This window comes from Nyctereutes procyonoides, unplaced genomic scaffold, assembly GCF_905146905.1.
Source record: "Nyctereutes procyonoides isolate TBG_1078 unplaced genomic scaffold, NYPRO_anot_genome, whole genome shotgun sequence".
NCBI lineage: Eukaryota > Metazoa > Chordata > Mammalia > Carnivora > Canidae > Nyctereutes > Nyctereutes procyonoides.
Genome location: NW_026575034.1, coordinates 18,797,078 through 18,821,530, shown reverse-complemented (window position 1 = coordinate 18,821,530; position 24,453 = coordinate 18,797,078). Strand labels below are relative to the sequence as shown.

At 35.2% G+C, this 24,453-nt stretch overlaps 1 protein-coding gene across 4 annotated transcripts in view; it reads right to left on the bottom strand.

Moving 5' to 3' along the window:
- Nucleotides 1-24,453, bottom strand: part of STK33 (serine/threonine kinase 33) — a 147,430-nt gene that overhangs the window by 19,516 nt on the left and 103,461 nt on the right. For all 4 annotated transcript variants that reach the window (XM_055317836.1, XM_055317839.1, XM_055317837.1 and 1 more), the window contains 3 exons: nt 19,039-19,114; nt 14,320-14,432; nt 13,798-13,883 (listed from right to left, as the gene is read on the bottom strand). In XM_055317836.1, coding sequence (XP_055173811.1) covers nt 13,798-13,883; nt 14,320-14,432; nt 19,039-19,114 — 275 coding nt within the window. The remainder of the gene's footprint in view (nt 1-13,797; nt 13,884-14,319; nt 14,433-19,038; nt 19,115-24,453) is intronic.

Genomic DNA, 24,453 nt, shown 5'->3' with positions numbered 1-24,453 from the left:
TTGAGGATATTTTATTTTGAAAAATAGAAAAATGAATACTCATGGAGAAGCAGCATTGGCAAAAAATCAGATTTGGATGTAATACCTTAGTATTAAATGGAGACCACAATTGGAGACCTAAATATAGGTCCCTCTCTAGCATACTTTGCCTTTTCAAGGACTATGACTATCAGTATTTTATAAACAATAAGTATTTAATGAGTATTTTTGAATGAACCAAAGAATGAATGATATTTATGAGCTGGAATGAGGTGGTATGACACATAAAATTGGCAGAGCTACAGGTGCTTGGGTGGCTCCTGCCTCCATCTCAGGTCATGATCTCAGGGTCCTGGGATTGAACCCCATGTTGGGCTCCCTGCTCAGTGGGCAGCCTGCTTCTCCCTCTCCCTCTGTCCCTCCTCTCCCTCTGCTCTTCCTCTTGCTTGTGCTCTCTCTCTCTTTCTCTGTCAAATAAATATATAAATAAATATAAGTAAATAAATAAATAAGCAAAGCTAAAAGGAAACATTCTAGATCTTTAGCTTTTCGTTATCATTTCTACTTTTTGTAAATAGCCAGAACTCTTCATTTTGTAATGTTCCCCAGGGTAAGTTTGTTTTGTTTTTGTTTTTTCATTTGAGTATAGTTGACACCTAGGAATAAAATTTTTCATTAGGAAAATGGAATAGTCACTTTATTTTTAAAAACATAAAAGGATGTTCAACTTCACAAAATTAAGAAAACCCAAATCAAAACAATGGGATGCCAATTTTCACTTAATAGATGGATATAAATTTAAGTTAGAGAATACTGTGTGTTTGTGAGGGTGTGGGGAAATAAGCTTTCTCATTTACTTGCTTTTTATGGGAGGGTAAATTAGCAAAAAACTAACAAAATGTATAATGCATATTCTCTTTGACCAGTAAGAGTCCACTGTGAAGAATTTATCTGATAACACAGCATGCAAACATATATTTGTAAAACATTTGTTGCACCACTGCTATACCAGAAACAATCTGAAACAATTTAAATGTTCCATATTCATAGGATATTTAGAAACTAATAGTGTATCCATAATTTGGGATACAATACTACTTTTTTAAAAATAAGAAAATATTTCCTAGATATATTAGGTAGAAAAGAACAGCTTGCAAATGAACCCATTTGTGTAAGGTATATACATAAAAATGTATGGAGCTTTTTTGAAAGAATGTGTATAGGGGTGCCTGGGTGGCTCAGTTGGCTAAGCATCTGCCTTTAGCTCAGGTTATGCCTCCAGGGTGCTGGGATGGAGCCCTGCAGAGGGCTCTCTGCTCAGCAGGGAGCCTGCTACCCCTGACCCTCTGCTGCTCCCCCTACTTGTGCTTTCTCACTATCTCTCTGTCAAGTTAATAAATAAAATCTTAAAAAAAAAGAATGTATAGAGACTTAATGGCTATCTTTAGTAAGAGGGAATGAGGGAATGGAGGAAGAAAAGTTATTCTTCCTTTTTTGTTTACCATTTAAATTATTTATCATAGATAATCTCGGCTATTACCTTTACATGACTAGTAATTAATTGTAAATTACAGTAGGAAGAGAAATAATGTAAAGTGCAGGTCCCCACATGAACTGATAGCACCCAGTAAAACCACCCAACTCACCCTACTGGGCCTTGATGAGTCCAAGGTGGCAGCATATCAAGGTAATAATGACCACTCAAGTAAACAACAACTGCATGCCACTTTAACATTTTTCCTACAAGTCATCTTGGTGATTTCCTTTTACAAGTGTAGCAACTATATGAATATACAACCTTAGTGTTGATATTCCTGTTCTTCAGGGGGAAGCAGGCTGAGAAATTTAGTAATTAACCCAATTCCAGAAGTATTTCCAATTGTCTGCCAAGAATTTCCAGCCAGAGGTGTTGTGGAGCCTTCTCAATACTGTATTCTATATTCAAAAGTTGCTAAGATAGTAGATCTTAAAAGTTTCCATCAAAAGAAAAAAAATTGTAACTATGTGAGCTGATGGATGCTTTAACTGTGCTACTCATTTCACAAAATATATATATGTCAAATATATATATGTCATTATGTTTTATGCCTGAAATTTATACAACATTATACAGTTATATCTCAATAAAGCTGGAAAAAGTTTTAAAAATTCAATATATTCCAAACCAACATTCTTCAAACTGTGTACATCTGGCTGTTCATGAAGACTTTCAAAGGGATGTGTCGGCACGGATAGAGTTTGCAGGGAATCCATTTCAAGATCCCCAATTTCCAATGATCTATTCTTTTTCAAAAGTCATCCCCTTGAGCAAAGATTTGCAGTAATCCTTTTGATGTTCTTTTTCTTAAGTCAGCTTTTTCTAATTCTTGTTATTGTATATGTATTTATTTGTGTGTCACAGATGCTCACTGATCTAAAATAATGAACTCCTACATATCAATAAGTAAAAGACATAAAACCAAATAGAAAAATCAGGGGAAAAAAAACTGAACAAGTGTTTCACAAAAGAAGATATCCAAAAGGCCAATAAGCATAAATAAAGGTGATCGATTTCATTTGTCATTCAGAAAATGCAGATTAAAACCACAGTGAGATGCTAAAACATATATCTACCAGAGTATCCAAATTAAAAATACTGACAATAACAAGCATTAGAGCAGATGAGGAGCCAAACTAGAACTCACACATTGGTGTCGAATGGTACAATCACTCCAGAAAAGGAAACAATGGAACTTTCTGGTTGGGATAGAAATGTTCCATATTTTGTTCTGGGTGGTAGTTACACAGATACATACACATACAAAGATTCATCAGGCTATATACTTAAAATCAGTGTATTTTATAGTGAGATTATATCTTAACAAAACTATGATGAGCTTAAAGAAAAATTTCATAGCTTCATAGGTATTACTACATGTAGTTTAATCACTTTCACTGCTATATAATATTCCACTGCTAGACCATACTAGAATTTAATCATTTATTGAAGTCTTCTTTGATGTTTTCCAATAAAATGTCATAACTTTACCTAAAGATGTCTTAGAAATCTAATGTTAGATTCATTCCTGGATATTCTATATTCTTGGATACTGCTTTACATGTCTTTATTTTTATTACATTTTCTGTTGTTGGTTGCTTGTGAATAGAAATGTAATTGACCTTTGTACACCAATCTTTTTTTCTAGCTTTATTGAGATAGAATTGACATGTGACAACACTGTGTAAGTTTAAGGCGTAGATGTGTTGATTGATACACTTCTATACTAATATACTGCTGACCCTTGAACAATGAGATTGAACTGTGTGGGTCCACTTATATGCAGATTTTTTTTTTTTTTTTGGTAAATACAGTACAGAACTATAAATGTATTTTCTCTTCTTTATGATTTTCTCAATAACATTTTCTTTTCTCTAGCTTACTGTATTGAAAAATATAGCATATGGTACATATAACATAAAAAATATGTGTTAATTGACTACTCATGTTATCAGTGAGGTTTCGGTCAACAGCAGGCTATTATTAGTTAAGTTTCTGGGAAGTCAGTTATAGGTGGCCTTTCCACTGCACAGGAGGTCAATATCCCTAACCTCCATGTTGTTCAAGGATCAAATATGTATCAATACTAAATCCAGCTATCTTACTCAAGTAGCTTTCCTATTATTTCCAATAATATGTCTAATAATCTGTATATTATAATAAAAAATAAAAGTTTTATTTCTGCTTTCCAATTTCCACACCTTTAATTTCTTTTCCTTGTTTCAAGTTAACTAAGAACAACAATGCTGGAAAAAAATATTGAAAGCTGACTTCCTTGACTAGCTCTTTATTTTAAAGTGCTTTTATTTTAGTGCTTTTTAGAATGATATTTGCTATAATCTTTTATATCAGGTTAGAGAAATTTTCTATTCCTAATTAAATTATGAATGTACATTGAGTCTTCTAAGTGTTTCCTTTGAAATCATCACATGCTTTTCCTCCTTTAATATGTTAATGTGGGAATTTATATTTATAGACGTTTTTCTGAAATTAAACCATCATTGTATAGTTAGCAAAAATCCAACTTGGTGATGATGTATTATCTTCCATATACAACATTGGATCCACTTTGCTAATATTTTAAGATTTTACATCTATATTAATAAGTGAAATGGGTCATTTTCCTTTATCAAAGGTTTAGTTTTCAGTGGTCTAATTTTGTTATACTATAGTATACAGAGTTATAATAGACTTTTTGAATAAGTTAAGAAAAACTCCCTCTTGGGGGTGGGAGGTGATTTAAAATTTGAGATGAAAGTCTTGTAGGACTAATCTGTAAAATCATCTGGGCCTGGTGTTTTCCTTATGGAAGATCTTATTTTAATTATATATATATAATATATATATATATATATAATTTTAACAACACAATCAAAACCTTATCCCAGTAGATGCATATATAATATATAACCCAACATATAGTTTATATATATATATATATAAAGTTTTCTATACTTTATATAAAAAAACTATATATATAGTATATATATAGTTTATATATAGTTTATATATACTATATATATATATAAAGTTTTTACTTTTAATTCCAGTATAGTTAACATACAGTGTTATATTAGTTTTAAGTGTACAATACAGTGATTCAGCACTTCCATACATCACCCGGTGCTCATCAGAAGTGTACTCTTAATGCCCATCATCCCATCATCTTCCTTATGGAGGATTTTTAAACTACTACTTCAATTTCTTTAATAATTATAAGATCATTTCAAGTTTTCCACTTATCCTTGAGAGTTTTATGAAGCTGTAAGAAATTTTGTCCATTTGGCCAAAGTTTTCAGATTTATTACTATACAGTTGTTGGTAGGATTCCCTTGTCTTTTAAATTTCTTATCTTTTAAATCTTAACCCTTTTCTGTGCTTTATCTGTGGCTGTATTCTCTTTTTCATATATAATATTCTTTTTGTCTTCTCTTTTTCTTGATTACTTTTGCCAAAGTTTTCTCTATTTGTTGGTCTTTCCAAAGATTCAAATATTGGTCTTGTTATCTTCTCCTCTCTACTTTGCTTTCTATTTAGTTTATTTTCACTTAGATTTTTTTTCTTATTCCTTTATTTTATATTCTGCTGGATTTTTTTCCTGAAGTTTTAAGTTGGATAGGTAGTTAATTAATTTTTAACCTTTTTTCTTTTCTAACATAAATATTTTAGGCTAAAAAATTCTGCTGAAATATACTTCCCAGCATCTTACAAGTTTTGACATGTTGTATTTTCTTTGTCATTCAGTTCTAGGGATTTTGGATTTTTTTTTTCTTGTATTCATTCTCTAACCCAAGACTCCTCTAGAAGCATGTGATATGATTTCCAAACACATGCAGATGTTTAATCTAACTGCTATTGACTTCTAACGTGTTGCGTATTGTTAGAGAACATGATCTGTGTGGAATTCATTGAAGCTTGTTTGCTTCATGGACTAGCATAAGATCAATCTTGATAAATGTTCCACATGGGCTTAAGAAAATTATATGTCCTCCAATTGTTGGGTGTAGAATTATATATGCATCTACTAGGATAAGGTTTTGATTGTGTTGTTAAAATCTCCATACCTTTGTTTCTGTTTTCATTTGCTTTACATTATCAGCAGTTGAGAGCAGTGCATAAAAATCTCCCACTATGATGTGAATTTGCCAATTTCTCCATGTAATTTTGTCAACTTCTGATATACCATTTCTCAGGTTATTTTGGACTATCTATCCTAAATGCTCCTAATGGTGTCTGAAACTTGGCCTGTGATCTCATCTTCCCCAGGGAGTATGGGCTCCTTGGGAGGACGGGATATGGTTCTAAGGCCAGATCAAGGCCTTCAGCCCAGGAGTTCAAGGAAGAATAAAGGGTAAGAACCTCAGGCACCAAAAACCTGCCCCCTCCAAGTTACCCCTCAGCCCAGGGTGTCATCCTTATCAGCCTTCTCTCAGGAGAAGGCATCTTAGGAGGAGGCACTCCTAAAAGTATAACCCACCGGTCCCAGTGTTTAGAGTTCAACAGGTAAGGAGTCAATGCCAAAAACCAGTCAATTCCTATCCATTTTCCTTAGCTTCTCATTCATAATAGGACTTCAGTGCTACTCTGATTTTATTTCTTCAGACCCCTGTGAGGGGAAAGGAATCAATGTCTCAAGGCAAAAGAAGATAAGCAAAAGGGGAACTTTGGTTTTTTTTGTCTTCCTATTTTAACATCCTGTCCTGGCTCCTGGCTGTCACCTCACCCACCATCCGTGCCAACTCAAAATAAACCCTTTATTTTCCCAAAGATTTCTCATACTTTTATCTGAATCCTGGTATCATGAGATTTTTCTCTAAAGTTATTCTAGGTTTAATCATCAGAGAAGATGCTGTAGTCTGTGCTAATTCAGCATCTTGGCAGGAACCAGAGTCTTCTCTAACAGGCCTTTCCCTCAGTGGTTTCTGACAATTAACTCAGACAGATTTAAAGAACTAAGGGACACTGCTATGTTGAAACTCCTTCCCTTCTCATCTACTTATTTATTTAAGGTTCTCAGTACCTATATCTTTAAAAACAAAAACATCAATATAATTGATGCTAAATGCTATCTCTTTCTAACAATAAGTATATTCAATCATGGATGAATAAACTATTTGGGAGGGGGTGGGATGTAGCCGTATACATCCACTAAAGAGATGCATTTCCAATATAATTGTACTTGTGATACTTAATAATTATAACAAATTATAATAATGTTCTATTGATCAATTACATACTAATAATCATAATGATAAGTCATTGTTAAATAATTTTTAAACATTTAGAATCTTAAAATCATAGGAAATAAAAACAAAACTTAAATATGTATTTGAACCTTTTTTTTGCAATATGAGATAAATGATAGGATGATTAATAAAACCCTTTCAAGCAAAAATAAATATTAGGATAAAATTCTGTGGAAGATGTAGAATAGAAACAGAAATCCAAAGAAAAGAATGAATAACCTATAGTTTCTGTTAAAGAAGAGATTGTTCATAAGTTTTTACAAATAAATAATGTCCTATTCATGTAAAAACAATACTAATTTTATGTTTAATTATCAATATTTACAAAATATGGGTAATTATATCCTTTGCAATTAATTAAATTTAGGATGAAAAAATTTTAAACTTAATACACTAGGAGATTCACCATTTTTTTTTAAATATTCTTTTTGGATTACTCAAGCATAAAAATGTAAATATAATGTTCCAAAAAATGTCACACTCTTTTTCTAATCTATGAAACCAGAAATTGTCTAGACTTTCTTTTTGTTTTATATCACTTCCTCAGGCACCTAACACACAGTTTGATTCCTTGTACTCTTTTATCTAACATTTCTACTTAGTTGAAAAATTGTGTTGATTCTCTTCTGAAATGTCTGATTTGTCCCCTCCTCTCTGTTCCACTCTCTTTGCCCGAGTTCCAATCTTCATCATCTCACTCAAGTCCTATTTCAGTGCTCTAACTTTCTTTTTAGGATTCATTTATTTATTTGAGAGAGAGAGAGAGAGGGAGAGTGCACAAGTATGCATGTGCACATGGTGGGGAGGGGAGGAGGGAGAAGACAGAGAATTTCAAGCAGACTCCCCACTGGGTGTGGAGCCCAACTCAGGACTCAATCCCATGACCCTGAGATCATGTCCTGATCTAAAATCAAGAATCAGATGCTCAACTGACTGAGCTACCCAGGCACCCCAAAGCTCCGGCTGCTGTTTGCCACCAAGCAAGATGCACCACATACACTGTTGCCAGATTATTCTTCCTGAAGTTCTTTCTTGCCAGCAATACATCTACCAGGCTACTAACTGATGGAGCTGAGCTGCAAGGAGTCTCAGACACTTGCTACTTATCCCCAACCTGCTCCAGTACCCATCCTGCTTCCACTCAGACCCTGACTCCTAGTTCATTATCTCCCCAACAAGATCCTGTTTCTGCCCTTTAGCCATGTGTGTAAGGCTCCCTCAAGACCTTCAACTCAAATTTATTCCTAGGGGGCAGCCCGGCTGGCTCAGCGGTTTAGCACCGCCTTCAGCCCAGGGCGTGATCCTGGAGACCCCGGATCAAGTCCCACGTCGGGCTCCCTGCATGGAGCCTGCTTCTCCCTCTGCCTGTGTCTCTGCCTCTCTCTCTCTCTCTCCCTCTCTCTCTCTCTGTGTGTGTGTGTCTCATGAATAAATAAATAAAATATTTTTTTAAAAATTTATTCCTAGGGCTTTTCCAGCTTCTTACTCTCTCAGCCAGGACACTCCATTAGAATAGGTGTTCTCTCCTCAGAATCTAACCCACAGAACTCATTCAAGTCTACCCAAATCACTCTGCAAGGGTCAGAGGGACAAAGGAAAAACTTGCATAGATTCACCTGTGATCAGGGTCCTTCAGTGCCTTCCAGTAGCATCATCGAACAAGCTGAATATAAAGTCTCCTCCAGATAAGTCAAGGTCTAGAGTAAGATAGTTCTAACCTGCCTTTACAGTTTAGTTTCCTACTACTTCCCTACATGTCTTCTATGGTTCTAGAAAAACAGAATTACTAATATACTTCATATTCTCTGAATATATTGCACATTTTTAATCTATATATCTTTGTAAAGTTCTTCCAATCTAGAATCCCCATCCTTCTTACCATGACTGTAACACTGCTTTCTACTTTTATCCACTCTTTCAGAGCCAGATCACATATTACCTTCACTTTAAGTAGTTTTCATAATTCCCTAAAGGGAATAATAGCTCTCTTCTTGAAAATCTAGTACTATTGCTAAATTATACAGTACCACATTATAGGGCACTATATAGTACACATTATCACAATGTATTATACCATATTATATATCACTTTATATATAAAAATATATAAAATAGAGAGTATATTTGTATATTTATAGAACACATTATTATATATTATATATAGTGTATTTTATATATTATTTTTGTGTATATATAGACACACACATTATTATATACTCATTCACTGCCTATATTTTCACTTAAACCCTCTACTAGTCTATGCACAATCTGTGGGCAGGGACTATGCCAGACTCATTCCTGTATCTTCCACAGCACATTGTAGTTATTCAGTAAATATTTATTGGATTATTAAGTCTATGAATCACTGAATATGGAATAAATCCCTAAGGTTCCTGGCTCTTGGGTTTCTTTGTAACATAATTTTTATAGAAACCTTCATTAAATAGGAACTTGATGTATTCATACACATATGATAATTCACAATTTAAGAATAACTAAATATAATAAAGTAAGAGTCTTAATATATTTAGGATGAAAATATACAGTTGGAAAAAATGCCTAACAACTAGGCATCAGAAAAGTTTCATTCTCGGGCAGCCCCGGTGGCTCAGCGGTTTAGCGCCGCCTTTGGCCCAGGGTGTGATCCTGGAGACCTGGGATTGAGTCCCATGTCGGGCTCACTGCATGGAGCCTGCTTCTCCCTCTGCCTGTGTCTCTGCCTCTCTCTCTCTCTCTCTCTGTGTGTGTGTGTGTGTGTCTCTCATGAAAAAATAAATAAAATCTTTTAGAAAAAAAAAGTTTCATTCTCTTGTATAGAAAGTGTATGTTAAGGTTAATGGTCAAAAGCTAACGAACAAAACTCAGATAATAACTTGTAAATTAATGAAGAAGGGCCTTGTTCACACACTAGGAAAGACCGTTCTGAGATCAGACCCCATGCCTTGATGAAAAGTGCCTTCTGAAAGTGTGACCATAAACTAAAGTACCTTGTACTTTGTGGTAAATTACTTAAGGGGAAAGACCTTGTTTTATTCATTTTTTTGGACCACTAGAATGCCTGATGGATTAAAAATCCAAAGATACTTGTAAAATCAATAAAGATATTTAAATGACTGCTGTCCCATTTAAAATAAGCCCCCTTGCAAGACTGATGCACTACAACAATAATTTCCTTCATTTCAAAGAGTGTATATTGTTCTCTACCATCTATGACAGCAAGTTACAACTTTTTAGCCTGGTATTCAGGTTCCTCACAATTCTCTTTCCATTTTTAAGGAAAAGGAATGTATTTTCCATCTCTTTCCTTCAAGCATGTTCTGTCAGTCAGATTGAACTTCCTGATGTTATTATACCTGCTTGCCTCCATCCCTCTGGTCATTTGGCAATTTCTTATGTCATTTATCATCTTCTCTGCATTGTATCTTCTACATAGCCTGTCTCCCTTACCAGGTCATAAGTTCCTTATATCAGAGACCATATCCTATATGTCTTTAATGATATTTTATTTATTACCTAGTACAACTTGGTAGGCACACACACAGACAAAATCTGTCAAAAGAATTACTGAATGTATGAATAGAACCAACAGAACTCAGATCTGGAAACTACTTTAGAACAGCCATAGAAGAAAAATGTTTCCTTAATTTATAGCTGGGTTCTTAAATATAAGGAAGCATTAAAAATATCTAGGAAACTTGTTAAACATGCAAATTCTTGGTGTTAGTTGTCATCAGGGGACCAAGAAGCAACTGTAATTGCCTAATAAGATAGAATAAGTTGGCAAATTGAATTTAAATTAAAAAACAATAATGGATGTTGGCAAATTGAATTTAAATAATAAAATAATAATAAGGATGAAGTAAGCTCCTGAGCCACTGTTGAGACGAAAGAGGACAGAAAGGAAGAAACAGACACAAGAGGTTCACAGGCACACTCCTGGCAATGGGAGTCATCATCAAACTCTTCCTTTGTAGGAAAGTCACTTTTTGGCTGGTTTTCCTTACATCTAATCTTCAACTTTTGAAATCAGGATGACAAATGTGTTTATTTTAAGTTCTATTCACTTAAATGTACATAGAGGAACTCTATTTTTCTCAGAACACTTTTCAGGTATATACCATATTTCAAAATGCACAATACATAGGCTGAACCATAAAAACTTTTTATCCAATAAAGCTCTTTGAAAAAATGTCACTACATGTTAGATATCGCAAAAGATAAGCTCTAGTTATAAAGCAGCCAGATACTGAGAGAAGTAACGTATTCTTTTTAGATTATTTCAAACAGAGGATAGGAATTACAGGAAGACTTCAAGTGGTTAGGAAGAAAAGAGTTTTGCCTTTCAGAAGTTTATAAAATGCCAGTATTCTAAACTTCATACACTGAACTCCTTAGGGTAGTCTGATATAGTACACGCTATCTGTCACTTCTCTATCCATTTGGCAAAGACTACATAGAGACAAATGTTACAGAGGCTCAAAAATGGAGACTTCTGGAAAAATGACCAAAGCCAGAAATAAAGTTGTACTAATTAGAAAACAAATAATTAAATGGCCAAACCCGAATGTTGTGTGATGCTGAAAAGAGATAGATTTCTAAGGCACACCATCTGTTTTACAGTTTTTGATTTTGCTGTACTACAAATCTACTCAGAAAAGTTTTGCAATGATCTAGCTGCTAGCTCATTTGCACAATTACTTTAGGCCAGAAATACTTATTGCACAGAATCATTTCAGAGATCAACACATTCACAGAAGAGGGCAGATATAACCCAGCTTCCAGTGAAGACTGGTTTTTTAGCCCTTGAAGAAAAAAATATAATTCAGAAAAATGATTAGAAATTTCCAAAGGAAAACAAGAGACTTGAAAACAGGAGTGATATCACTATAAGTTTCTGATATGGTAAATTTTCTAAATTTACCTGGACCTTCAATGCCACCATCATCCTCCCTGTTGGCCCGTCTAATGGAAACTCTTCATTTCATCTTGACCTCTCAGCAGCATTTACCTGTGAGTTGATTGCTCTCACTTTCTCAAACATTCTTCTCACCTAACTTCACTGCCACCACTCCTCTGGTTTTCTTCTCTCCACATCGTCCATCCCTTCTCAGCCCCCACTGGTGGCTTCTCGTCTTCTGGGTGCTGGGGCCTCTTCTCCTTTCTGTCTGTATTTTCTTCCCAATGTATCTCTTCAGCACATTGACTTTACATGGCATCTATACGCTCATGATTCCCAAATTTATATCTCCAGCTTGGACTTCTCTAGTTGCAGACTCATATATTCAGTCATCTATTTAATATCTCCACTTGGATGCCACATAGGCATCTCAGACTTTGCATATCTAGTATGGAACTCTTGATCCACCACCCTCCACCCAGGAAAAAACCCTGTTTTTCCCACAGCATTCCACATCTCAGTAAATGGCACCACCATGGCCTGACCAGGCATTACAGCAAAATCTGGAGGTCGTCCTTGATTCCTCCCTTATCCTCACTTATCATCTAAGCCACCACCAAGTCCTGTCAACTGTACCTAAAAAACATACGGCATTTATTACTCTCCAATTCTGCTGCTACCACCCTGTCCAAGCCACCATTATCTTGCAACAATGCCACGCAATGTAGGCATATCAGATTATCTCCAGTACCTAGCACAGTGTCTAGCAAATAATAGATGTACAACAATTTTTTCATAGATGAATAATGCTTAGCAATGTGTCTTTAGAAACATCCAATCTCAGCTCTTGGCCTTTTTTTTTTTTTAAGATTCTATTTATTTCAGAGAGAGAGAGATACTGACAGAGATAGCATGAGAGAGAGAGCATGAGTAGGGGGAGAGGGAGAAGCAGACCCCTTCTGAGCAGGGACCCTGAAGCAATGCTCTATCCCAGTACTCTGTGATCTTGACCTGAGCTAAAGGCAGATGCTTAAGTGATTGAGCCATTACAGGTGCCCCTCTTGGGCTTTTTTTAAGATACTTACAGATGTATTTATTTATTGAATCATTCATTCAGCAATTATTTGAGTATTAATTGGTATTAGGCTCAATATTATATTTTTACATGTCCTAAGGATGACAGAAGTTGTTTGCTATCCACTTGAAAAGATCTGGAGGTAGGCAGTCAAGGGCTGGCATGGCAGCTCTGTGAGCTAAGAGCCCTGGATCTTCGCATCCTGTTGCTCTACCATCCTCAGTTTACAGATTCCACTTTATGGTCTAATATGGCTAATCAAACTCCAGCCATCACATCTACATTCCATTCACCAGGAAAGGAGATGGACCTGTGGAAGGCCGTACTCTCTCCATTTAAGGGCACTTTCCGAAAATTGCTCCTATTTCTGCCATCATGATAATTAACAAAAACCGGGGCTAACCAGCAAGGAAGACTAAACAGCAGTGTTTCCAGCTACAAGCAAGGATCCTCATTACCAGAGAACAAAAAGAGGATAAATATTGAAAGGTAAGTAGCAGCTTCTTCCAAGGGTCCTATATGGTCAGGTAATGTTCTGGTACAGGAATACAAAGCTCGGTAAGACATAGGGTCTATGCTGAAGGGAGTTAGTTTGATGGGAGGAAGCAATATGTAAATGGATAATTACTCAAGATTTCAGGCCAGGTCACAGCCACTTAGAAAATCTTGGTTTTTCTCAGTCCCCAAAGATTCCTTGCATCCAAAGAGTTGAAAGAGTAGAGGACTGTTCCAGGGCTTTACATCACTTAATATACAGACTGTTTCAATATTACAGTTTTCATAACAGGCATTTCTCAGCTCTCTTCTACCAGACTTGATGCCTTCATGGCATAGAGCAAAACAGAGTTCATTCAAACCTCTATAAACATATATAAACAATTGTGGCAATAGTTTTAAAATACCCATTTCAGAAATGTGTTGACTCAATAATTTTTTTAACTTGTCAGAAGATGAAACTAATGGACTGTTTTAAGACTGTATATAAACTATAAGACCAAATAAAAATAAAACAATGGTAGCATGTCAAAAAAGAAAAAAAAAAAGAAGTAATCCTGTAACTTACTGTTATCCATTGGTTATCTAGTAGTTCCTTAGCTGTGATTCTGTGAGCAGGATCTACTTTCATAAGCTGTTTCAAAACACTTTTAGCTGCAAATAAGGGAAAATCCTGAAAATCTTAGCTATAATTAATACCATTTACTTTCCAGTTTATTTAGGATTAGATCTATATGACATGAGGGGAAGATTCCAACTATATAATAAAAATCATCAGAAAAAAATGGCTAATAAATAAAGTTTTGGACCTAAGGTGAGATTTCATTGCCTGGATTAGCTGGTTTATGTTCTACAGCAAAAATGAGCTGGATGATCAGAAATTCCCGCTTCAACTTTTACTATATATTTTTCTGTTTTTGTTGGAAGTTTTGACTACAACTATAGTGAAGAGATCACTATTTCTACAAGTAAATAGTGTTTGTTTCTATGAGTAAATTTAATGACGAAATAGAGATTTAGAGTATTTAAATTACTGGCCAAGTTTCTTATGTACATTTGCCTTAGTAAATAATAATAGATCTATAATTACCACAATCACTTATGGAATCCCAGAGTGGATCTTCAAAATGTAGTTCTCCCTTTCTTATTAGCTCAAAAAGCTTCTCTTCTGAGGTTGCCAAAAAGGGTGGTTCTCCACATAATCTACAATAAAGGCAATCATTTTGTTTAGATATTTTAATAATCAAAATGAGGCTATCAAAAATTAAGTTTCCTTAGAACTTGGAAGTAGTGGTGCTTCAAATTTAAGTAAAAGAGATCTAGAGGTGGGCATCTCTCTGGATGTAGAAATGGAAGCAGAGGGGTTTTGCAAGATCAGTGATAGGCCCTTATATACGTTGAAATCTCCAGATTTGCAAATGACCCAAAGGTCTTCCAGATGGGGAAAACTAAGCTTAAATAGGACTAAAATACAAGCTGGAGTATGATTTTAAGTGCACAAATAATAGTGAAGATACACTTCAACATGAGCAAAGGTAAAGCAATGCTTAAGTTACATAATTCAAACTGAACTTAAGGGGAAATATACTGAGTTATCAGAGTCCAAGGAGAGTCTTCAGAGTCAAATGACCATGGAACGGCTTTATGTGTGGTAAAATATTACACCAATGTTAGTAAGAATAAACCAAGAATAACCCTGGGGACTAAAGGCTTTGAATCAAAACCAAAAATCCATTAAAATGGCCACAACTCTTCAAAAAATGGTATACAAAATGAAGACAATCTGCATGAAGAAAATCAGATGATGATGATGATTTGACCCTTCCGTCTGGAAGAAAAGCTGAGCATATGTAATGACCAACATCAGTAAAACCACTGGCAGTATATATAAAGTAAACACGGGCTTGATGTACATTCTGTAAAACAGAGACTGTGTGTCTTGACAATCTTTTAAAAGGAAATATTGTATTGGGGTGCCTGGGTGGCTCAGTCCATTAAGTGTCTGACTTGATTTCAGCTCAGGTGATGATGATCTCAGGGTCATGAGATTGAGCCCAGAGACTGGCTTCGCACTGAGTGTGGAGTTTGCTTGTCCCTCTCCCTCCCCCTCTGCCCCTACCCTGCTCACACACCTGTGTACACACTCTGTCTCTCAAATAAATAAATAAATAAATAAATAAATAAATAAATAAACAAACAAACAAACAAACAAACAAATAAATAAAATATTTTTTTAGAGTAAGTATTGTACTATATTTTACAAAGAGCATGACAAACCTCTCCTTCAGTAAGTAATCCAGTCTAAAACTACAAGAACTTGCTTAAAAGTTGAGTTCAATTCTTTATAGTACATTCTCAACAAATGTTAGCCATCATCTTTATGTCAACCCCAACAGCTGAGTACAACCCTGTAGTCAACAATCAGATTTTCCCAGTGACAACCAGACAGAAGCTGGACCTGGACTCATTACAGAGGCAACACTGTATGTCTGTTCTTCAACTCTCAGGATTCTATTTTTTCACTTTATTACTGAAAGAATAAATTGGCATAATTCCATTATACTTCCCAAAAGCCTATTATGTAAATAAGTATAATGACCTCCAAGTCTCCTAGCAGTTAGATTTTTTCCTGATTTTTAAAGTTCTATTTTTAAATTCTTTTAAAAATCTTTGCCATGAACATTTTTTGAATTAATTTAAATTTAATAAATATTTTACATGATAATGAGAATGACAATGCTAATTTCCTAGGGAAAAAAGTTGTTTTCATCCTTGTAGTTTGTCAAAGTAGGCTAGAAAACAGAGCTTTTCATTTACAATAGCTTCTTGTTAAGAGATCAGTAGTTATCAACTTGTTCTGCAATCTCCTTTTTTAATACTTTTTATTTCTCCAGCTCATTCTGAACCTCCTCTCTGTGATCTTATTTGCCTCTAGTGTTCAGTTTTAAAATGCAATAGAAAAAAAAAAACAGAAAAAATGGTCTTATGGACAATTACTATCTATTGTAACAAGTATGCACCAGCAAAAGTCCAGCTCATTGAGTCTGTTAACAACCAATGATATGCACATTCACCAATTTCTTAGCTGCTCCTGCATTGCCTGACAAGTATGCAACCATAGCTTAAGGGCTATGTTTTAAAAATCCCACTTTTTTTCTGTCCTTTCCAATTTTACTTACACAAAATGTATCTAATGGTTGGTCAATCAGCAGCATATGAAATTTTATGACAGCAATTTTCTTCACATCCAGAAAAGGGAATCCAAGACATGAAAAATGCCTTTTAAAGCCTTTCTATTATTTTCTGTTGCCTGTGTCATAGGAATCACAACAGCAGAGGATAGTACCCATGAAGAGTATTTATGTTAATTTCACCTTGAGAAAGTATGTTATCATTGTTCAATTAAGCAGAAATGAATCAGGGGTAACTGATAAACAAGAAAATAACCCCCTTGGAGAAGGTAATATGTTTGTGCCCTTGGTGAAAGAAATTATCTATAAGAACACCAGGCTCACGCAAATTAATGAATAGGCACTGATTAGCTAAGTAAGAGACTACTGTAAGGGAAAAAAGATGTCATTAGGATGATATGCAGCCACGCTCTGAAGCAGAAAAATTAAAATTATATCTTTAAGAAGGAGAAAAAATTTTAGATATGTACTACACTATCACTTTCTTTAACAACAAATTCAAACCAAGCAGGCAGCAGACACCACATGAATTGTGTAATAATAGATTACATATATTATGTCTGACTTGTCTGGAAATTCTTACAAGTATAAAACACTAATTTAAAATAGTGATATTTTTAATTAAAAACTAAGGCTCAGAATTTTTACAGTATGATGCTAATTAGCATAAAATAATGATCAAAAACTTTGTGACTACGTTTATACTTTATGCAATCTAAGCAGCAATGTGTGTTGGCCATCTGAGTTACAGCTACAATCACATCTTCCAATTTCTACTGCCTGTGTATTCCATTTCACAGCACTGTGAAAATGTAACTACTGTGATGTCAATATTTAGAAATGATCTGGAAGAGGTAGTGCACAGTGAAATCTTCAACATGACCATAAAACTAATGTTGCATCAGCATAAAAATGTTCATGCTCACCAAGAGGCAGAACAATAGCCACTAACTTTTCAGAACACCTCTTAGACAATTCGCTTTAATTCAATTTAACAAACATATATTGTGCACTGACTACATGTCTACTATTGTACCAGATACTAAGGATGGAGAGAGGAATAATATAAGATCTCTGTCCTTCATGGAATTTAGAACAAGGAAAACAAAAACAGAAAAAAAATACATACACTAATAATTGTATTACAATAGTATAATCTAGTTTTAAAAAGTGTTATGAGAATACAGGAAAATGAACAATTCTATCAAATTCACACAGGTGCACACTTTTCTGATGAAATACTCTTGTTTTTCTTTCAATGTCATTGTTTTGCATGCATTTTTGTATGTTGCTTTAAATCCTCTGTGGAGTGTGGGAATGGATATACATAATGAATGCAGTAACTCTATTGGGGTAGATACAAGTTAGGGAAACAGAAGGCGTTAATGTTTGAGCTGAAGGACCCAGGAGAAAGGTTAGTAGAGACGTAAAAAAACATTGTAAGCACAAGGAACTACATGGGCAAAGACCCAGAGACATGTGATGCTGCGTATATGAATCATAAAGAGTGGCCTAGAGTGGCTATGGCATATGGTAGGCGCATGGGAATGCACAGCTAGCCCAAGACTGGAAAGGCATTCTGGAGCTAGGGCATGAAAGACTTGCTGTCATGCCATGATGGGATGTTCTGACATTTTTCTATAACCAGGGAGAATTATCAGAGGTTGTGAATGAGAAAAGTAGTAGTACAATCAGATTTGTGATTTAGAAAGACAAACCTGACAGCAATGTGAAGGATGAACTGGGGAGGGAAACCAGAGGCAGGGGGAACAGTCAGACAGACATTGTAATGTTTTAGAAAATGGATCATAAGGAGAAATCATACAAGTGAAGAGAAATGAAGAAATAGGTTAGAACACTGCAAAGGAAAAATTAATAGGACATGGAGTTTGATGGAATCTTGAGAATGAGACAGAAGGAAGAGCCAGAAACAGCAATGTTTTCAGTAGCAATAAGAGGATTGGGAACTGTAGAGTATTTTCTGGATTGTGGGCTGAACACCTGTCTAGTTAGTGCTCACTCCTCACATATGTCCTGTCCACAGGGCAGCTAAGGGCCAGGTCCCAGCACTCTCTCTACCCGATGGGCTATAATTGAATCATTCAAGAAAATACAAAAGCCTTTTTTGTCTGGAGCAAAGGATCAGAGAGGTGTTAAGCAAGTTTTTGCTCAGATTATACCATGTACTGCAGCATTTATAGGTCAATAAAATGCAAACCTTTATGTTATAAAATTTATAGTACTAAAAAATATCTAACGGATGTAGCTGACGACTGACAAGAGAGATTTCAGAATGGCTTCTGAATTGTTTTTTCAGTCACTTTTTAAAAACAATATTGTCAAGTTTTAATTTAAAATTGGGGGCCCCTGGGTGGCTCAGTGGTTGAGCCACCCAGTCTCAGGTTGTGATCCCAGGGTCCTGGAATGAGTCTCGCATCAGGCTCCCTGCAGGGAGCCGGCTTCTCCCTCTGCCTGTATCTCTCCTCTCTATCTCTGGTCTCTCATGAATAAATAAATAAAATATTTTTAAAAAATAATAAAATTAAATGTATGTAATTCTGGTCTACTGTTAGAGACTACCCATTCATTTTAAACTGTACATTTAGCAGGCTACTTACAGAGTGTACATTATGACACCTATGCTCCAAATGTCACACTGTTGGCTATAGTCGTGGGCATTGATAACTTCAGGGGCTGCCAAATAAGCAGAAATGAAATAATATTAATAATACAATAAATGAAGTTTAAACGCTTAAACACAAAGCATGAAAAATGTGCTGATGTGTTGTAATTTATTCCCCCACAGGGAAAAAGAGAACCAACAGCAGATGTTAAATGAATAATGTACAGGCCTTAACAATTGATGTCACTGTACCCTCACTCTTGTCATTTAGCTTCTAATGGAACGATGGCATAAACTGTGCAACTAAATGGACTACTCTCCATTCCTTTGAAATTGTTAAGAAATGATTTTGCAAAGATTGTATAGTTATAGTAGAAGACAACAATATCTCAGTTCTTTTCCAAAAATAGAATTGAATACATGCCTTAAGTGGATATAATTTAAAGCAAGCCCAATATGTGGAAATCTGGATTCACAGAGAAACTAATATAAATGGTTATAAATCACTTTAGTAAAATAATAATAATAACAATAACACAGTACTCCTATGATGGAATACAAATTATTTTCCACATTTTCTAAATGAGAAAACTAAGACAAAGAGAGAGCTCCTATAACATACCTGGATCAAAAAGCCAACTAGGACTAGGATCCAGGTACTCCTGACTCCCCAGCTCTGTGCTCCATACTTTACAATGTGTTCACAATGGGGTTCCTTTAAACAATCTTCTCTAAGTAGTTGTGTGGTACTTTTGTTTTTTGGTTTTGGCTTTTTTTTTTTTATTTTAAGGTAGCACATTTTAATGATTAGATTACTTTATAATGGCTGGCTTCTTAAATGGATTTTAAAATGCCACATATGATATTTCAGGAATAATCTATTGTGCCTCTGCAGCTAAGGATCAAATACCTTTCTTTAAGGAAAAAGAAAGAATAAAACAGATATAAATATAAAAGTGAAATCTAGGTGTGTGTGTGTGTATATATATATATATATATATATATATATATATATATATTTCAATAGAACTTTAATATTTACAAAGTACTTTTGTCTAAATTATGTTATTTGTGTAAATCCTGTGTCGAGTCTTGTGAGATGAGCATGTAGGCATTTGGCTCACTCTGCCAGTGAGGAGACTAAGGTTCGGGTATTGAAGTGACTTGCCTCAAGTTACACAGCTACAGAGTGCCTCCCACGTAAAAGGTGTTTTTGTTTAAGAAAAGTTTCATTCTCCCGCCGTACACACACACACACACACACATACACACACAGCCCTTTTATAACTACTAAAAGCAAATGGAATTTCATTTCCTCTGCCTATTGTCAAAGGAACTACTGAGCAACAAAAAGGAACCAAAAAGTAGAGAGAAGAAAGAACAAGAAGGCTCAACCATACATAATTAACAAAACTGCATAATTCATTTCTATATCATTGAATATGAATCAGTATTTTCCTCTAAGCAACTATTCCTTACCTCTACTTAAACTCTTTAAATACTGAATCGCTAGAGTTCAAGTGGCTCTGTGGCAGCGAGTCTCTGACAAGGGCAAGTCTGTGACTGGCTTCCACCCTGGGTGCCCTGCACAGCGGGGGCCCAGGATGGTGGCCTTCTCCGTCTCTCAGAGCCATCTTAATGACCCAGGGTGTTTCCGCCTGCACTGCCATCACAGCTCTCACAGGGAGGCAGAGGCCAGAGTAACGGTGCCAGGGAGCCATTTAGGAAGTCAGCAAAGCTCTACAAACCATCTGTCTTCTCTCTTGTTCTCTCACTTGTTATCAGTGTAGACAGCTAATAAGCAGGCATAAAACTCAGGGTGCTTGGATATATTTTCCCCATGTAACTACAGACCAGATGTCTTTTGCCAACAGGAGGATATGAACAGAATCTAAAGTAGCCTTTTCCCAAATAAGATAAAACAGTTTCAAAACTTTATACATCAAGTAGGAAAAAAAAAAAACAAAAAACAAAAACAACCAGAACTAGGTATACTCCTTAGCAGTGAAAATGAATAAACTACTGATACAACATGGGTAAGTCTCAAAATCATGACACGAAACAGACAAAGACAGACACAAGAAGATACACTGTCCGATTTAATTTAAATAAAGTTCTCAACAGGCAAAACTAAGCTTTGGTGATGAAAATCATCAGTGGTCTGGGTGGGAGACTGACAGAGGGACACAAAGGAATTTTCTAGGGCGATAGAGATGTTCTGTACCATCATTGGAGTGGTAATTATATAAGCATATGCACTTGTCAAAAGTCATCGAACTTTACACTTAAAATTTGTGCATTTTATTGTAAGCAAATAATATTTCAATAAAGTAAGATTTCTCTAAAGAAATTCATAAAGGGTACAAAAAGATTTGTCAAAGCCCTATCTTGGTGGATGACTTTAATAACTCTTTCTCTTAGAAATCAACAGAAGAAAACAAATTTAACAATATGGAAAGTCTGAATCACAAAGGTATCGCATTTGATTTTATAAATACACACTGAGAGAAATTGCTGTGGTCAAAAAACCAGAAATACACTTCTAAACATCCAATGCAAGATTTGCAAAAACTAACCATGTGTTCAATCACAAAAAACAATTCCTAGAAGTTGAAAACCTTTAAGTCACAATTGCCTAGGACAATGAAGAAAACCAGACAGAAAAACCAAAAGGCTAGAAAAACTAACACATATTCATATAAACATCAAACGCATCTCAACCACTTGGAAAATTCTAAAAGCACTTCTAAATAATTCTTAGATTAAAGAGGACTAAAACTAAAATGATAGACTATTAAGAAATAAATAATAGTTAGAAAGAACACTGTCTAGCTAAAGAAATGGTCAAAGAAATACTTAGAGGAAAATACATAGAAAATAAGAAGACTTAACATACTAAATAAGCATTTAGCGTAGGAAGCTCAAAAATAAGCCAAAAGAAAATGGAAGGAAGGAATTCAGAAAAATAAAAAAAGAAATTAATGAAAAAGTCAACAAAATAATATTTAACCTGAGCTGGTTCTTTGAAAGCCCAACAAATTTCCTAACCACTAACAAATTTGATCACACACACACAAAAAATGATTGATGTTATTATAAGAGCTTAAATTGTTGAGCACTAAATGCTAGGTATTGTGCTAAGCATTTTACATATATTTTCTCATTTAATTATCATGTCAACCAAGTAAGAAAGATCTTACTATTACCATCCTAAGTATACCCTCTCCCCTTCCCTGTTTTATTTTTCTTCCTTAGCACTTCTCTCTAACACCCCAGATAATACCATACATTTTACTTTTTTAATTTTGTTTAATGTTTGCACCAACATTACATTTTTATACTTTGTTCACAGTTGTATTCTCAATAACCTGGTCTAGTCCTTACACAAAGTAGATCCTCGAAAATTTTGCTAATCTTACATTATTACGACCATCTTTAAAAATATTAGTAATTAGTAGGGGGATAGAGTCACAGATACACAGAAGAATCAGAAAATTATAAGTGAATATAGTATGCATACTTATGCCAATAAAACTTAAAATATCAATGTATTGAACAATTTTCTAGAAAAACATAAATTATCTATCAATTTTTGCTAGCCTTATTTAAAAAATAAAATGGTATGTTCATGAAACACTTAAGTAACAGAAGTTATCTGTTATTACTAGTTTGATGAAATTTCCCCTTAAAATATTTTTGGCCCTGGTACCTTCTGATAGATTGTTTCTATTATACTTTAAATTTATACTGGATTATCCAGTTTTCCACACCTTTTTGAATCATTTTGATAACGTTTTTGTCAAAAAAGACAAGGGCAGCACAAAAGAAAGCAAGCTACATTCAAAGCTCCTAAATAAAGTGGTGACAAATTGAGTAAAGCAGTATATTAAATCAAGTGGAGCTTAATCTAAAAGAGCAAGGATGGTTTAACATTTTCAAAACCTATTAATGCAATTATTTCATTAATAAATTTAAAAAGAAAAATATATAATCATCTCATATGTCCAGGGTTGAACAGACTTTCAGCAAAGGAGTTTATGAATGATGAATGACCACATGAAAAGATGCTCAACATCATTGGTCATTAGGAAAATTAGCAAACTAAAAATCATTGGAGATCCTACTTCACACCCACTAGAATGGCTATAATTAAAAATAAAGGTGATTATCAAGACTCAGCAAGGATACAAAGAAACTGGAACCCTCACACATTGTTCAAAGAACAGTCAAATGCTACAGCCATTTTGAGAAAACATTTGGCAGTTTCTTAAAACTCAAACACAAAGGGTCACCTGGTGGCTCAGTTGGTTAAGCATCTGCCTTCAGCCAGGTCATGGTCCTGGGGTTCTGTGATAGAGCCTCACATAGGGCTCCCTGCTCAGCGGGGAATCTGTTTTTCCCTCCGCCTCTCCCTCCCCTCGCTTGTGCTCTCTCTCTCTCCTTAATAAATAAATAAAATCTTTTTTTAAAAAAGGAGTTAAATAGGGGATCCCCAGGTGGCTCAGCATTTCAGCGTCTGCCTTTGGCCCAGGACGTGATCCTGGGGTCCTGGGATCGGGTCCTGTTTTGTGCTCCTGGCGGAGCCTGCTTCTCCCTCTTCCTGTGTCTCTGCTCTCTCTCTCTCTCTCTCTCTCTCTCTCTCTCTGTGACTATCATAAATAAATAAAAATTTAAAAAAAAATTAAAAATAAAAATAAGGGATCCCTGGGTGGCGCAGCGGTTTGGCGCCTGCCTTTGGCCCAGGGCGCGATCCTGGAGACCCGGGATCGAATCCCACGTCGGGCTCCCGGTGCATGGAGCCTGCTTCTCCCTCTGCCTGTGTCTCTGCCTCTCTCTCTCTCTCTCTCTCTCTCTCTCTCTGTGTGTGTGTGACTATCATAAATAAATAAAAAAAATTAAAAAAAAATAAAATAAAATAAAATAAAAAAATAAAAATAAAAATAAAATAAAATAAAATAAAGGAGTTAAATATAAATAATCTATGACAGGGCAACTTCATTCCTAGATAGCTACCGAAGGAAAATGTGTTCATATTAAAATTTGCACACAAATGTTCACAGCAGCATTATTCATAATAGCCCCAAACTGGAAACAATCTAAATGTCCATCAGCTAACAAATAAACAAAATGTGGCATCTCCATACAACAGACAACTGTTCAGAAATATAAAGGGACAGACTATAGCTACAACAGGAAGGTACTTCAAAAACATTTCACTAAGTGTAAGAAGCCCAATGTAAAAGACAACAACATAGGGTATGACTTCAGATGAAATGTCCAGAAAAGGTAAATATAGATGAATGGTTGCCTGGAACTGGGATGGGAATGAGATGGAGTACAAACAGGCAGGAAGCAACTTTCTGGGGCAGAATTATTCTAAAACTGAATTGTGGTGATGGCTGCACAATTC